General features: G+C 39.2%; 1 protein-coding gene across 1 annotated transcript in view; it reads right to left on the bottom strand.

Annotated features, from left to right (window-relative positions):
- Positions 1-13170, bottom strand: part of LOC309556030 (cytochrome c oxidase subunit 4 isoform 1, mitochondrial-like) — a 90135-nt gene that overhangs the window by 50191 nt on the left and 26774 nt on the right. The window contains exons 2-4 of the mRNA XM_082258298.1: positions 8651-8738; positions 3476-3646; positions 2299-2433 (exon numbers count right to left, since the gene is read on the bottom strand). Coding sequence (XP_082114424.1) covers positions 2299-2433; positions 3476-3646; positions 8651-8738 — 394 coding nt within the window. The remainder of the gene's footprint in view (positions 1-2298; positions 2434-3475; positions 3647-8650; positions 8739-13170) is intronic.

Raw genomic sequence — 13170 nt, 5'->3', positions numbered from 1 at the left:
AGTTAGGAATACAGTGGCCTCATTTCTCCACCCCCAGCCTACTGATTGGAGAATGAAGGAGCAGGAGGAGGCTGAAGAAGTCATTCCTCTCTACTCTTCTGCAAGCATGTTTAAATGCAGCACACATTATTGGCTCCTGATGCTTATTGGCTCCTGATGCTATTCCTGCCTATTTCAAGATGATCTCTTCAGAGTTCTCTGCTCCCTGCATGGTGTTTTAACCCTTCATTTGCATTCTTCAATGTATACCAAATACTGTAATGAATACCGTAGAGAAGGTGATCCAATGAACTCAAGTAAAAAGATCCAATCACTGGAGAAAGTAGTCTGTGGGTTATATAACCACTTTAGCCCTGGAAGGTTTTACCCCCCTAATAACCAGGCCATTTTTTTAGATATGGCACTGCGTTACTTTAACTGACAATTGCGTGGTCGTGCGACGCTGTACCCAAATAAAATTGATGCCCTTTCTTTTCCCCACAAATAGAGCTTTCCTTTAGTGGTATTTGATCATCTCTGCTGTTTTTATTTTTTGCGCGATAAACAAGAGCGTCAATTTTGAAAAAAAAAAAAAATAAGTATTTTTTACTTTCTGCTATAAAACATATCCAATAAAAAAATAAAAAAAAAATCAAATCTCTTCATAAACTTAGGCCAATATGTATTCTGCTACATATTTTTGGTAAAAAAAAAATCCCAATAAGCATATATTGATTGGTTTGCGCAAAAGTTATCGCATCTACAAACGATGGGATATTTTTATGGAATTGAAAAAAAAAATGTTTTTTTACTAGTAATGGCAGTGGTGAGCAACTTATAGTGGGACTATGACATTGTAGCGGACAAATCGGACACCTAACTGACACTTTTGACACTTTTTTGGGGACCAGTGATCATCAGTGCTAAAAAAATATGTGCTGTTACTGTACTTATGACACTGGCAGGGAAGGGGTTAACATCAGGGGTGATCAAAGGGTTAAATGTGTTCCCTGGGAGTGCTTTCTAACTGTGTGGGGGTTGCTCTGAATGGGGAAGGACAGATATCGGTGTTCCTGCTTAGCAGGAACACAAGAACTCTGTCTTCCTCCCTGTTAGAATGGCGATCTGCCTTGTTTACATAGGCAGACCACCGTTCTGTGCCTCTCAGGAATGAGCGCGGATGGCCCATGGACATCAGGTCCAACGGACCCATTGATTGGCTCCGACTCTAGCCAATCAGCGTGCAATCCTGCTTCAAGCTGCGCGCACACCCCCTGGAGCCCGTACACAAAATTACATCCAGGTACGTGATTTCACGCAGGGGAGCCGACTTGCCACAGTAAAAATACATTAGGCGGTCGGCAAGTGGTTAACATGCATGCAGTTCCACAAAACTGAAACATCAGTGTTGGGTAAAATGCCTTTGCCCCGTTACGGCAGCTGCAGTGCTTGCATGAAAATAGTCAGCAGTTTGTCTTCCTTTTTAGTTGCACTTGCCAGCTTTCTTGTAGTCATTAAGGCGACTGTAGAGCCATCCAGTCACTTCTACATGTACAGTTAGCTGATGCCCACTATCTTCCCACACCTTACATTCCCCGGCCATGTGTCTGGAGCACAACTGTCCTGCTTGGGTGCCCATAGACCCCTCATGTCTCCTTAAAGAGAACCTGTCACCTGAATTATACTATCACATATGTGGCTTGTCAGCCACTTGTGATAGAATAAAGTCAAAAAAGCATAACAAAAAGTATAATAATAATATAGTATAATAAAGGATAATAATAAATAAATTCAATAAAGTTAAAAAGTCAAAGTTTATAAAAATACATTTTAAAAAAACTCACCAAAAAACTCTACTTACAAGTACATACAAACGCACACGTATGCTTCAGTGCAAACAAGTGCGTATGAAAACTACAGTTACACCCACCCATACTAGGTATTGCTATGTATTTTGTGTTTGTGTGTATTAAATGTAATGTATTTTTTTACTGAAAATATATATTTAATAAACAGTATCGCAAATAAAGCGCAACCTAAAAAAAATTGCAGCTACATATTTATTTTCCAGGGTCTCTGATTTTTAGGGACTTTAAAAAAAATATGTAACGTTTTAAGGTTTTTAAGTTAATTTTCATGTAAAATATTGTGCATTTTTTATTAAAATAAATGAGGGCTACTGCCCAGTCTCAGAGTATCTAAATAAAAATATGAGTGTCATGTATGATACATTTTCTCATAGTTTGGTTAATGTCTCATTGGAACATGTATATTTTGTAAAAGCTCCTTAATCTCTGTAAAAAATAATGTATAACTAACCATATTTACGATGCCACCAAAGATATAATCCAGAAAAGGCCACGAAGTATAATGCTATTCCCAGTACGGTTTTCCACTCATTCGGTGCTCCTTTCTTCATCTCTGCATAGGATTGGTTAAATCTGATACGGTACACTAGAAGATTGAGGATAAACATAACACAAAAATGTTTTACTTCTCCAAGTGTTATTACTACAGTAGGCATATAACCTATAGTATATTTACACCATTATCTTTATAGATATTATTTTATAAGCAAATACAAGAGTGTAATCAACCTCCTTAGTGAGCATAAGACATATAAATGCTAACCTAATGCAAAATAAAATAAATATAATAATGTTAATCTAAGTATTGCCTTCAGTGTAGCCAGAGCTATGCATAAATAGAGCGAATATTTATAAAAATATAAAACTTCCTATAGGTAAAATTCAAAAACCTGTAATAATGAATATTTCCAATAATGTATCTTATTTTCAGCAATGACAGCTAATGAAAGCTGGAAAATAATGATCCACATGGAAAACAAATACCTTCTGGTTTATTAGTAAATTGTCCTCATTGTGCTGTAACAAAACCCAAAGATTGGAAACCATTGTTGCCAATAGAGAAAAAAGGAAAGAAAAAATTTCCACATTGAAGGAAATATGAGTTCTGGTTACAATATTGACCCATCAGAAGGACATAGAAAATAAGACAATACATGAATAAAACAATCACAGCCAACAAGTTGGTACACTGACGCGTTTCGACCTATTCCGTAGTGGTCTTCCTCAGGGGAGATGTGATGGGCTGTAATAAAACCCAAATATTGGAAACCATTGTTGCCAATGATTAATGCAAGAGTCAAAAGTTATTGGTAGTTTGATGTCCACTGGACAGCATGCTAGCTGTTCTCCTATTGAAGGCCAAAAGTATTGGCTGGTTTTTCAAAGTGACTTCAGGATTTTAATTCTTGTTTAAGATGGTTGTTTGTCTTACTCAAAAGACCTGAACAGTGCTAAGCTTAGAATATCAAAATCTATTATATGTATCGTTTGTTAAAAAAATAGTATAATATAGTATATTGCTTTCCCCAGAATTGATTATTTATTTACTGTTTGTATCCTGTATTTGAAAAATTCAATAAAACTCTTTATAATATAGAAAAAAAAATAAGATGGAGCAAATGACATACATGCTAGTTTCTCGTCTTTGGTCAGTTGAGTCCAGGATCCTTCTTCCTTTTGTTTGAGAGCATGTTGCTGTGCTGTCAGTTCAGATGCAAATGGTACTTCAGGCAGTGGGAATGCACGGTTATCGCTGTACCTGGGCTTTGTGTAGTAGGGTACTTGGTCACTTGAAACATCTGCGCAAACCATGAAACCAATCAATGTAAACCACACACTGAAAAGGAACACTTGAAGATACAATGCAGAATTTATGGGAAATCGAATATACTGCGTGATTCATTTCCACTGGGATCTGGGGATCGTGATACATGGAGTTAATATATTATCAATATAATATGAATTTTATAGGTAATCATATTACAGTCTGAATGAATACTGGAACTAAAAGATGGTAATTTAGAAGATTGGGGGGATTTACTAAAACTGGTGCACAGATAATTTGGTGCAGCTGTGCATAGAAACAAATCAGCTTCTACCTTCAGCTCGTTCAACTAAAGTGGATGTAAACCCTCACATATACCCAGTGAAGGGAACAGCCTCAGATGATACACCGAGATGAGATAAATCTCCCTACATACGTTTTACATGTATATGTGCTGTCTTCAGCTTTCTAGACTCTTTAGAAAGTGCAAATCATGGTACATATTATTCTCCCTGTTTATTCCTGTTTCAGCAGTGGGAGGGGAGTCTGGGCATACACTGTGTGTGAGCTGATTGAAGGAAAGGTAACCCCCCCCCCCTCTACATAGGCAGAGGAATGATGAAACTTGCAGAGGTGTGCTGTGAATAGACAAGCTCTCTGCTTATCTGTCCCTAAGTCCATACCCCGACACAAACTTCCAGCGGCTTTTATCTCCTGTGTCTGAGAACTTGTCAGAAGTTATCATACTGACAACAGAGGAACGGAGCAGCAGAAAGACACTACACTTAGGGGTTTTGAGAGAGATAAGTAAACACTACAGATCTATGTGCCCAGGTCAGATTTCATGAATAGGGTTTACATCCACTTTAAGCTTTGACAAAAAAAAACCTAGAAGCTGTTTGGTTATTATGCACAGCTACACCAGATTCTGTGTGTACCAGTTTTGGTAAATCACCCTCAGTGTTACAGGTTTCTACCCTTGCTGGTGAAATCCCAGTACTTCATAGCTATCTGCAATGGCCTGGCCAGGCTGTATGAGAGCCTGTGTATTTTTTTTTTTCTACCCAGGCAAGCACAGAAGAGCTTTCTTAAAGCAGTAATTATGAGGGTGTCTCCTTCCCATTGCATATTGAAAGAAAAAAAGAATCCATACCTAATTTTACGCAAATTGTTCATGTTTCTCCCCTGGGTAAACTGAACCACTGGTATACGTATACAGCACAGATATAGCTTATAATAGAAAACCTTTTATCCCAAACTACACACCACCGTTTCAGGTTTGCTGGCCATCATCAGTGCAGTGTATGTCAACCATGGTTTGTATAAAATAAGGCTTGGGAAGCAGAAAGAAAGTATAACTAGACAGGTTACGGTGAGGTGGACTTAAAGTACAGCCAAAACATATCAGGGGTTCTAATCCATACATACTCAGGAACAAAAAAAGCCATTTACTATACCTGAACAAAACATAACATAATCATATTTAGGGGGACTGTACTGCGCTTCTAAATGTTTTTTTTAAATATATACAGTGATGTACAATATTCACACACACACACACACACACATATATATATATATATATATATATATATATATATAGTATCATCTCTGTATTTGTCTTAATCTACAGATAATGTATTTACAAAAATACTGGCACCGTAAAATAACCTGCTGCTAGTCCAGATGCTGTTTTCCTATGACCAAGGCATCCAGTGATTGTTGACACATTATGGGTAATTTACTAAAACTGGAGAATGTAAAATCTGGTGCAGCTCTGCATAGAAACCAATCAGCTTCCAGGTTTAAAACTAGGTTCCCACTGAAGGCGGGATTGAAATCGTGCGAGTTCAGCTGAACTTAAACTGGCATTTCAGTGCAAGTTCGGCAGCGATTTGAAAGACATCTGTGTGGGTTCCTGCACAGATGTCTATTGAAATCGCCCCTGAAGTCGCCCAATGTAGTGTAGGAACTACTTTTGGGAATCGGTGCAAGGTCGGCGTCGCACTGATTCGGACGGTGCCATTGTCGGCGATAGACGCCGATTTGGTATGCAATTTGACATGTCAAATCGCCATGATGTGAATGGGGGTTTATTGCCAAAGATTAATTGAACAAGCTGAAGTTAGAAGCTGATTGGCTACCATGCACTGCTGCACCAGATTCTGAGTGCTTCAATTTTAGTGAATATCCCCCATTGTCATATATTCTGTGCATATATTTTTATCTGGATTTTTCAAAAAAATATGTTATTAAATATTGTGATTTTTCATTATAATTCTAACTTATGGTCATATTTCTTTACATTCCTTTTCACATGGGATATACATGCATATATGTATGACACGTATGACTGTCCCATATGAACAACGACTTGCCTTTACTTCATATCATGATATATACTATTGACAAACACTTTTTTCCACTTTGACACTCGTGTTATATCTTTCCTGTCCTTACATCCATAGAGCTTTTTTAAGGTGCAGAATGCAGATAGACAGGTCTTGAAAGGCTATAAAATAGGCAATATCCTTTGTTGAACATTCTTTTTTTGTGTGTACATGGCCTTTGAATCATTGCAAAAAGATAGTTTTTATAGGCAAACCTTGGCTTTATTGTACCTAGTATAGGTATAAAGTGATACAATTGTAGAAGGCTTTGAGCAGTTTTACACAGGGATTTATAGTAATTACATTGCCAAGGCTAGCAAAAAGAATGTGATTTAGGAGCAAAATGAAAACATGTAGATTAGGAATGATATACCTTAAATAAATGCAAGCAAAATCAAAGCATGCAGATTTAAATATGATATACCATAGTGTGAACCCATATTTTTTTAATAACAATCATTTTACACTTACCTACCCTATGCAATGGTTTTGCACAGAGCAGCTCCCATCCTCCTCTTCTAGGGTTCCCTGCCAGCGATCTTCTCTCCTCCTCCCTGCCGGGCGCCCACCATAGACTCTACCTAAGCCATGCTCCCTCCTCACTGGCTGTGATTGACAGGTGTTGAAGCCATGAGGAGGGAGAGACTGGAGAGAACCACTACTCTTGTGCACAGTGCTGAATTGCTGGACTGAGAGTGGACTCAGGTAATTATAATGGGGGGGCTGCATGTAGAAGATTTTTACTATAATGCAAAGAATGCATTAAGGTAAAAACCTTGAGCCTTTAGAACCACATTAAGTAAATGCAAGAAAAAGCATAGCTGTCAAGGGTTTTCCCATTATTACATCAAGGTCAAGGGTGTGATAGCTTCAACATTTTCTGCAATACTCTTTTTGGGGTGCATCTAAACTCCCCTGGACGCCGATTCAAAATGTAATAAATGGAACTATGATACCAGCCTATTATAAATAAACTCTACAATATGCTCAAATGCCTCACTTAACATGGTTATCTTGTGAATATGAAAGGACAACAGGGGAAAAGAACTCTGTTTTCCTGAAAAAAGAAGAGTTGGACCCTCCAGAGGTGACGGGTCTAGAAATAGTTGTTAGTTTTGCTAACCTCTGTTGTTACCCCAGTGCATATTTTTTCTAATGAACATATTATAGAGTTCAGGTAAAAATAATGTATCATATATTTACATTTCATTATTATTAATGTAAGAAAGTGATGGGCCCCTAAGTTCTACGCATTCTGCTGCATTGCATCACAATATGCATGTTACCAAATGTTGCATGAAGGCAGCTCCTTCATTTATAACCCAAATAAATCGGGACATTGTAAAATCTACTTAAAAAAAAAAAAAAAAAAGAAACAATGCAATGACTTGCAATTCTCTGAGAGAATGTACCATTGTAGGAAAAAAAATAAGGTAATTTTGAAATTGATGGTAGCAACATGTCTCAAAAAAGTTGGAACAGGACAACAAAAAGCTAGCAAAGTAAATGGTACAATGAAGAACCATTGGCAATTAATTAGGGTAAAGGACTACAGGTCAGTAACATGATTGGTTGCTGGGCCTGTATCCCTCTAGACGTGTTCCTATTGGGAGTATCTCACCAAAAATTTGATTTTTGTTCCAGGGGATGCCAGAAATCTATCTTTGGCAGGCTTCTGGGAAAATTGGTGAGCCAATCACACAAGCAGGGGGGGGGGGGGGGTGTTCAGGACACATTCTGTGTACAGAACAGCTCCAGGTAGCCATATTGCATTACATTTTCAGAAAATTACAGCGGCTGCAGAATGAAAAGAAAAGGTTGATTCTAATAACATTCAGTTACAATATGACTTGTGTAACAATTAAATATGCTATATTATTTTTTCTTTATTTGCTATTTTTTTTTTACCCACGAAAGTGGAGTTAGCTTAAAAAGATTCAGAGAATCTGCAGAAATTGATGTGTGCAAGGGATAGGGCTCAAACACAGTATTAGATGCATGTGATCAAGCATGATTATGTGATGGACATCACTGCATGGGCTCAGGAATACTTTCAAAAATCACTGTTTGCACAGTTTTTATAGTGCAGTGCACCACAATGTACATCATCAATTGCAATACGTTAAGGCAGCCCATACTAAATAATTGCAGGGTAATGAACAAAAAAGTTCCTGTATATTTTTTAAAAATGTAGTGCAACGCAATGTACAACATTGTGCTTCATTGCAGCTTGAATTAATTGGCACTTACTGTATTTGTGCATTGCGGTGCCATTGTAAATAAATGTAGTGCATGCAGTGTGCCATGTTTTATCATGCAATGCAGTAACGTTTGGCAAAACTGTGTGTTTTAGAGCGTAGGTGCCATTATAGCAACCAGTTTTGTTTTTAACTATGACTGTGTATACTTTTCCTTGATAAGGATAATACAATGAGCACAACATGCTAGGTTTCTGTTTGGTGTCTGCAGGTACTACCCATTCATTTACTCAAGTATTAGGTACCAGAACTCACAATGAACAAAAGCAAGGTATTGGTAATCAAAAGAGAGGGTAACACAATACCACAAATTTGTTGCAGAGCATTACAAAATTACAGGCTAACTAATAACTGATTGAATAAATACAATTACAGACATTCTTTACTTACCATGTGCAGACACATAACTACTTGTGGAGAAACTCCTCCATATAAGGGATTTTGGACCACGAAGAGAGCGTGCAACACTCACTAACATCTAGAAAATGAACAGACATAAATATAGACAATATATTGAGAATTCTGGTCTAGAATGTGAAAGAATTGTAATGATAATGCAAAAACAGTGCCTACAATTATAATAATATTATATTATATAATAAATTATATATATAATAAGTTACAAGCTGTTTATATTTCCCCAGTATGCCTCTGACGTTTTACTCTAAGTAAAATTGTTTAAAAGAAAAGTATGGATTAAGTTTTTTTGCCCATAGTTCTCTTCTGGGTAGAAAACAAGACATGTTATCAGTATCTTCACAAAAGCTTCAAGAACTCAATTGTATCCACCAAGGAAGAAGCCGGGTCAGTGTAAGGATTACATAATTGGCGAATAGGCCTATTTTATAAGAATAGCTAGCTATATAGATAACTGATATAGACATCCTTGTCGGGTACAAGTCGGGTACAGGTCGGGTAAAACTGAAGGGGTCCAAAAGGACATTGGAGTTAAACACACATGCAGATGGTAAAGTGTATAGGGCCAATATGGCAGAGTTCATCAAGCCTTCCAAGTCAAACTTATGTAACACTGCCCTTAGAAAACCCCAATGCACACATTGAAACGCTTTTTATGCATCCTACATTAATGAGATAGAGGGCACTTTACATTTTTCCACAATCTTAATAAGGTTGAACATCCTGCAAGTGCCATCAGGGGCCTGTCTGCCCTTAACAAAGCCAACTTGGTCTGCCTTTATAAGGGAGGGTGTTACATCTGCTAGTCGGTTGGCTAGAATTTTGGAGTAGACCTTTAGATCGGTGTTCAGTAAAGAAATTGATCTAAAAATGTTTGGGTGATCCAGTTTCTTCCCCAGTTTCGAAAGTGTTATGACAACTGCTTGGAGCATTTCAGGTGGGAAGGAGGCTGAGGATGCAGCCCCATTAAACATTGCTGTCTTAAGGGGGACAAGAACTTAAACAAAAGTTTTATAATATTATGCAGAAAACCCGTCAACTCCTGGTGACTTATTATGGCATGGGAGCAGATGACTCTTAACCTCCAATGAGGTAATTGGTGCATTCAGTTTATCTAGGGTTGATTTACCTCCTGCTGGAAGATTAAGAGTGTCAAGAAAGCTTCTGAAAATGGCTTCTGTGGGTTGGGGAGTGGTTAAGTCTTCCTTTAAGTTATAAAGGGAATAGTAGTACTTTTGGAATGGGTTTGCTATATCCCTAGGATGGAAAACGCGAGAGTTAGTCGCGGGATCCATCACTGAGGATAATTTAGCTTTCAGTTGCCAGGCTTTTAACATATTAGCTAAAAGTTTTCCCGCTCCATTACCTTGAGAATAGAAAGGTGCTTTCCATTTTCCAGTAGGTGGAGATCCTGTCTGGAGCGTAGGAGATCTGCTACAAGTTTAGGGGTTGGGGGAGTTTTTGGCCTGCTGTTATAAAGACTTAATTTGGGACAGCAATGTATTAATTATGTCTGCATCCTCTTTCTTTTCTCCCTTGCAGCTAGTTGGATTAACAATCCTCTGCTAACAGCTTTGTGAGCGAACCAGACGTTAAAAACGTTGGTGTCATAGCTAGAGAGAAGAATTCCTGTAAACTTGGCTTCAGATTTTCCTGTATTCATTGTAATGAAGAAGAAGGTATGTGTTATTACGCCACAATGTAGATTGTGATCGTCCGTGAACGTCACCGAGATGGGAGCGTGGTCCGACCAAGTGATTATGTGAATGTCAGCATGGACAACTTGTTTTAGAAGAACTGAATCTACAAGGCACATATCTATTCTTAAGTAGATCCTATGGGCAACGGAAAAGAACGTATAATCCCTCTCCGAGGGATGTAGGCACTGCCAGGTCTCATAAAGGTTTGCCTCATGTGTAAAGGGCAGGAGAGGACTGTGTGCCTTAGATTTGGCTGCTATAGTACCCAGAGTGGGATCTAAGATGGAGTTGAAATCCCCACACATCAATATCTCTTTGGATGCGTTTGATTTTTCTTAAGAGCTTACAAAGAAATTATATTTGTCTAACGTTAAGAGTGTACAAATTTACTATAGTATATGCTGAGTTGTTCACATCACAGGTCAGCACCAGGTATCTTCCCTGAGGGTCAGATAGAAAGTCATAGGGTACAAATGACACCTAGTTTTTAATGGCCGCCATTATCCCTCTTTTCTTTTTTGGGGCTTTTGCTGTGCAAAAAATGGGATATTACTTATGGGTGCATTTAGGTGCTTTGCCCTTGCAAAAATGAGTGTCTTGAATGCGTAGAATATCAGCTTTTAAAGATCCAGCTTCCACCCACATTGCGTTCCTTTTATAAGGGCTATTAAGGCCATGTGCATTTAAAGAGACTAACTTAAACACCATAATAACCTTTAAAAAGATGTAAAAAGGTTAAGTCCACATTGATGCTAGTGACGTACTTGCCGCAGGGGATAACAGAAAGATAGAGGTTCAAATCCTTTACCTAGAGTAACAGACGATACCACAGTGCTTGCGCCAGTGTGAGGGCATGTATAGGTTTACTTTATAGGCAAGGTAATGAAGATTGACTTTGTGGTGCATAAAGAAAAAAGAGAAACTTAAGAACAAATAACAAAAACATATTCTAAAAAAATTGTGAGCTTGCTCACGAAACAGTATGTGCTGCGCACAACAATCGGGGGTTCCTCAACTCTGGAGAGCATCTCTCACAAAACGGCTGACTTGTAAAAGGCCCTTTTAGTTACTTCACAAATAGCAGAGATTAAAAGGGTATATCATGTAATGTTTAACCCGCCACAGTCTCCCATTCAGGTGATAAATGACCGCTGGGGGATTTAGCCTTAATAGGGCTCTCTTAAGGCGGCAGGAGGTTCCATTGTTTAGTCAAACAGATACCTTCATCCACTGAGTTCACAATGTGAGTATTGTGGTCTTTAGTGATAAGTAGTTTGGCGGAGTGTCTCCGTTGATACAGGATGTCATGATTATGGATAAGTTTTGTAATCGTTTCCAGCTGCTTACCGGCAGGGGCGGTGCTAGACTATTTTACGCCCTAGGCATGACCAGCTACTTGCGCCACCCCCACCCAAAAAAAAAAAAGGAAAGGGGTTAAAAACTCCTCTATGTCATACCCAGTGACCCTGATCTGATGGTTCCTCCATGTTATGCTTTTATACCCAGTGACCCCCATATTCCTCCATGTCACACTCGGGGACCCTAATGTCCCTCCTTGTCACAGCCAGGGACTTTGATGTTTTCCATGTCACACCCTTGGATTCCTCCATGTCATGCTGTCATACCCACTGACCCTGATGTTCCTCCATGTCACACCCAGGGTCGCAAAGGTCCGTGGGCTAAATCTACCACCCATTCCCTCTCTGGGACAGATGAGAGTAAAGCTGCGATCATATTTTTCATGTAGGAACGGAGATCCACTGGAGGGACAGACTCCGCCACCCCTCTAAACGTCACGTTGTTCCTACGTTATCTATCCTCCAAATCAGCTATTTTTGGTTTAAGCTGGGTCACTTCTTCCTTCCGTTTATTGTGGGTGTCCAGCAACTTTTTGTGAGATACAACAAACTCTCCCATTTAGCTCTCTACATGGTGCACTTTGTCTCCCAACTCCGATAATTCCTCTCTTACTTGAGAAACAAGTATGGCCATGTCCCTGTGGAGAGTACTTCTCAGGGAGATCAGTATCTCCTTTAAGGTAGTCTCCATGATGGGTTGACCTTTAGTTTGGAAATCCTCTATCATCTTCACCATTTTCCTAGTGTCATCTTGTGAATTACAGTCCTCTGTATGCTCCCAAGTTTCATATTGTGGAGTGGAGTGAAGTATTTAAATTTGCTCTTCTGAGGGCTGTTGCTAGGGGTATTGTGTGTGGAGGTAGTGGTACTGTTATTACCTCTTTCGGTGGGTGCCTGTTTTCCTCCATTCCTGGCATGTGTCATGCTGCTCGATGTAGCTGCAGGAGACCCACCGGCATCATCTTGGCTGGGAGACATGCTGGTGGAGGGGAAGAAGTCTGTGAGATTCCTCGGCCCCTCTCCTGGCTTTCGTCTCCCCATCTTGCTTCAGGTGGTGCACAGGTCTAAGCGCCGGTGGAAGTGAGCCGTCAGGGCTGCTATTAGTCGCTTGAGAGACGCCGGTCTGTGAGGATGTCGTGGCCATCTCTGTCGCCTGCAGTTCCCTGCCCCCTATAATTAATTTTTAATATTCAAAGGAAACTCACTAATTCATCCAGGTCTCCATACTTTATTTTGTTCAGAAATCATTTTGACCCCCCCCCCCCCCCAGCAATCCTAGCCATAATCATCTTAAGTAAGGCCAGATGATTTATATAGCATTTACTCCCTGGAATCCGTCTGCCCTTAGCTCAGGCATGCTTAGCTCAGAAATCCCCCTCCTGCCCTCATCCAGATGAAAGAGAAAGAAATTCCTATGAAAAGTACTCACTTTTGT

The sequence above is a fragment of the Pelophylax lessonae genome (assembly GCF_965119305.1).
Source record: "Pelophylax lessonae genome assembly, chromosome: 5".
NCBI classification, from domain to species: domain Eukaryota; kingdom Metazoa; phylum Chordata; class Amphibia; order Anura; family Ranidae; genus Pelophylax; species Pelophylax lessonae.
This window is presented reverse-complemented; position numbering and strand designations above follow the sequence as displayed.